This window comes from Abrus precatorius, unplaced genomic scaffold, assembly GCF_003935025.1.
Source record: "Abrus precatorius isolate BTA unplaced genomic scaffold, Abrus_2018 Scaffold1, whole genome shotgun sequence".
Taxonomy (NCBI): domain Eukaryota; kingdom Viridiplantae; phylum Streptophyta; class Magnoliopsida; order Fabales; family Fabaceae; genus Abrus; species Abrus precatorius.
The window spans coordinates 2640344-2644314 of record NW_020874291.1 but is presented as its reverse complement, the minus strand read 5'-3'; the positions used below and the strand labels follow the sequence as shown (position 1 = coordinate 2644314).

The window sequence follows — 3971 nt, the reverse complement described above, 5'->3', positions numbered from 1 at the left end:
AAATTGTGAACAGTTTGTTAGTATTTCTCGATTCAAATTTCATTGTTTGACACATCCGATCTCAGTGATCTCAGATATATTATCGATAAGTATTTGTGAAGCATCTAAGTCTTTAAAATAATTTATAAAAATGTAATATATAGTCAGATTAAGATATAAAATATAAAAGCATTGTCCCTTAATGTAACTGGAAATTGAAGTTGTCTTCTTTATGGATAATATTCAAGAAATTTGAGATTGATACTGTTCCTTTTTCTAGACATATGTCTAGATATATATCCTACAATTCTATATATTTTAAAAATAGTAGTGTCATCGTATCAGCTATACGTATCTTATACATGCATCATAGTTTGTAGTTAACATTGGTATCAGCCTTTTTTTCTGATGAAATTTAACATAGGTTTTTGAAGTGCTTGGTACAGGTACCATGGAGGAAAGAATGGGGCTTCTACTTCTGATTCTGTTGGGTGCTGCTTGGGCTTGTGATGCAAGACAGCAACCAAACCCTGGTAAGATAGAGTGACACTTTTCTCATCTTTTTTCTGGATTTGGATCTTCTCATGTTGGATTTCAAACATGGCCGTCATGTTTGTATATTTTTTTACTTTCAGCTTAAACGAAATTTCACTCGCTTAAGCTAATGTAAAAAAAGAACATGAAGATCATGTTCGAAATCCAACATGAGGAGATCCTGGCGGCTTTTTGCTTTCTATTATCGTACTTTAGGAGACACAGAGAATTCGAGGCTTGTATTAATAATTATAAAAGTGTTGACACTACCAACTATCAAGGGAAAGTTTAGTGTCTCTTTGATTTCATAAACCATTTTTAGTTTTCATTAATATTTACAAAAATATGCCATTATTTTCATTTTGTTTCTTATTTTTAAGAAATTTTTTTCACAATTACAGTCATCATAATTAGAAACAAACAACAACGTGACATTTTTGTAGTGAAAATAAAAATAGGAAACTATTTTTCAAACCAAACACATCTTATAGTTTATAATTAATAATTATTGAAGTATACAATCTTAATTAACAAACGTATTCTAACAATGGTGTATATCACTTATGTTCATCAAACATAGTTGATTGAATTGCTCTAATAAATTTTCAGAGGTTCTTATGTTCACATAATAACACACCATTTCTTCCCTTAAGCCTGACGAATGTGTGTCAATTTTATAAATTCCCTTTCCTTCATATCAATTGCTATAGCATATGTATGAATAAAGTTTTCATGCTCAAGAACTTGTCGTAAGTGTTAGTACAAAATGTGTCAATTTGTCAAAAATGCTACAGTTTGTAATACAAATGCAACATCAGTAATTCATGTTGTTGACATCCTTTCAATATGCAGGATTGAACAGAAAATCAGATGTGTGTGCACGTTGTGAGGATTACACTACTGAGGCACTTCATTATCTAAATGATAAAAGCATTCAGACTGGGATCATTGATGACCTTCACAATATTTGCTCTCAGATACTCTCTTTCAAGCAGCTGGTCGTTTTCCTTTCCTAGAGCTGTTGCGTTTTTCTTCTTTAAATGCTGTTGTTATCCTCAGTTGTTCAAAAATTGACTTCAATTTCCAGTCATGATGTTTAATATTCTACCAACAATGGATCAATTGTTATTACATTACACATATATGATAATTATACATATTTTAGTTCTCATAAAGACTTCTATGAAACTTGTAATCAAATGCTTGATTTAAGATGAAATTATTGGGTGAATGCGTGTGAATCAGAAATTATTTGACCCTGTATTTACTCACCTTTGTTTAATCTGGTGTATTGTACAGTGCATTGAAATAGTGGATCACTATACTTCTAGTTTCTTCTCAGAAATCGCATCAGTTCAGCCAGGAGAACTCTGCGAACAGCTCAACCTATGTGAATCTGCAATTTTTTCTTCACAAGTTCAAGGAAATAGCTGTGGATTTTGCAAAAATACTGTTTCAGTCTTGCTGTTTAAGTTGAATGATCATGAATCTAAGGTTAGCAAGCTAACCTGCTGCTGTGAATTTTTCAACACTTTCAAGTTCCACACTTGTCCTTCATCTACCACAAATGATTGTTGCATATTTTTCATAAACTTTCAAATTAGACTTTTCTTTTTCTGGTAATTCCTATGGTTTGATGCCAAACAGAAAAAAGGAATTTGAGCCTGGTCTAGCTAGCATATGGGATCATAGCTCAGCATTTTAATATGTAATGCAAACCAACTATTGGTATGAGAATGTGGGATTTGCAAAAGTAACTAAGAAATATAAAAACTATTATCAATGTTTGAAAGAGAATATATAGTTAAGACGTTCCATGAATTATTTACTTATTGTGTAACCAACGGTTTTATGGAAGAACGTGGCTTGCAGCTTGCATGTGAACAAGGGAAAGCCTGCATTATCCTTATAAAACAATAAAAATTGAAAAAAAAAAGTCTATGAAGTAATGTTAAACATGTACTTGGCACCTTCAAATCTTTCAGTTTTCCTTAAAGCCTTCTATTATTTTTGTTTTGACCCCACTCTGTAGTGTCTTAGTTCCACACCTTTTATTGAACAGAAAACTAACAAGTTATTATAAAATGTCAGGTAGAGATGATGGAGGCACTGTTAAAGGTGTGCAATTCTAATTCTATGGAGAAGTTCGCAAAGGAGGTAAGAAAAATCTTAAAAAGTTCCATGTTCCTTTTTCTCTTATTGAATTTCCCTTGCATCCTTAAACACCATGCTGCATGGTCTGTGACTCTGTTCCACAAAATGAAGTTTCATATTTTTATCCTTTTAACTAATCTACCATAATTTGACCCACAATAATTTTCATGAAATGATAATCTTCTTTGTCAGCTCTTTACCTAGTCAAAAATTAAGCTCTAGTGTGAAAATTTATGACTGTGAAAACAAGACCATTTACTACTAAAATTATGATGGTCCTGCTAAATAATAGTGTATTGTAAGATCTGAATAGACTTGTGTGTGTTATAACACTGGTGTAAGATCTCATGTAGGTGGTATAAGATACTCTAAATTGTAGGATTCAGCCCTATATCAACTAATCTCCAAATCCAAAGAGATTTAGTTTCACCTGAGCTACTTCTTCCCTACTAGGCAAATGCACCTCTACAACAAAAGAGAAATTTTGCAGTAATGATCATTTTCATGTCATTCTTTCTTGATTATCCAATAATTTTTTTTTCTCAATTCTCAAATTCTATGCAGTGCAAAACGGTGGTTTTCAAGTATGTATTTCTATTTATACTCGCAGCAGAGGACTTAATGAAAACCGAAGATATATGCACTGTATTGCATGCTTGCCCAGCTTCCACTGCAGTTAGCAAGGAAGCCTCAACTCTGGAAGAAGCATCCTTGCTTTCTGATTCTTAAATCATGGAAAAGAGTTATACCTTATTGCTTTAGTTGCACTGCTACTATATATTCATCAAAATAAATGCGCAAGACCTTAATGTTATCTGTCTGTGCAAGATTTATCCTCATTAAATGTCAAAGTATGTGATTTGGAAATGCCAAGTTGATTTTATATGCATTTCTTCATTTTGAACGCATGGAAAGTTTTTCTCTGTGAATTTCCAAGAGCTATATTGATGGTGAAGTTTGGAAGAGCTTGTGAAAATACTATAGAAATTATTTATAACTCACCGGTTTTTTTTCAATTTATTACAATAAATTATGCATTAAATAACTTATTAAAATTAAAATAAGTTTTTTTTTTCTTATTTTAAAAAGTTTCATGGTCCAATATATAGTATAAAGTCTAACTTTGATAAATTTTCTAAATCAATATTTATAAAAAATTAATATATAAAATAAATAAATTTCTTTCAATAAATTTAAAGTGACTTCTCAACTTTTAAAAAAAGTTAAATAAAAGAATATATATATATATATATATATATATATATATATAAAAGTTCATTTTTACTTATAAAAAAATATTTATT

The 3971-nt window shown here is 30.7% G+C and overlaps 1 protein-coding gene across 1 annotated transcript; it reads left to right on the top strand.

The window, feature by feature from the left end:
* The first annotated feature begins 430 nt into the window (after positions 1–430).
* On the top strand, positions 431–3396 carry LOC113858241 (proactivator polypeptide-like 1). The gene is made up of 5 exons (XM_027490776.1): positions 431–512; positions 1366–1511; positions 1813–2007; positions 2605–2670; positions 3232–3396. Exons 1-5 carry the CDS (start codon positions 431–433, stop codon positions 3394–3396), a joined length of 654 nt encoding a protein of 217 aa, XP_027346577.1.
* Positions 3397–3971: the final 575 nt, after the last annotated feature.

What these genes read in the sequence shown, in the direction of transcription:
- LOC113858241 (XM_027490776.1), top strand. Translation starts at nt 431, where the DNA reads ATGGAGGAAAGAATGGGGCTTCTACTTCTGATTCTGTTGGGTGCTGCT. An exon ending in TACTCTCTTTCAAGCAGCTG is followed by an intron (nt 1,512 to 1,812) that starts GTCGTTTTCCTT and finishes TGTATTGTACAG; the next exon opens with TGCATTGAAATAGTGGATCA. An exon ending in TGAATGATCATGAATCTAAG is followed by an intron (nt 2,008 to 2,604) that starts GTTAGCAAGCTA and finishes ATAAAATGTCAG; the next exon opens with GTAGAGATGATGGAGGCACT.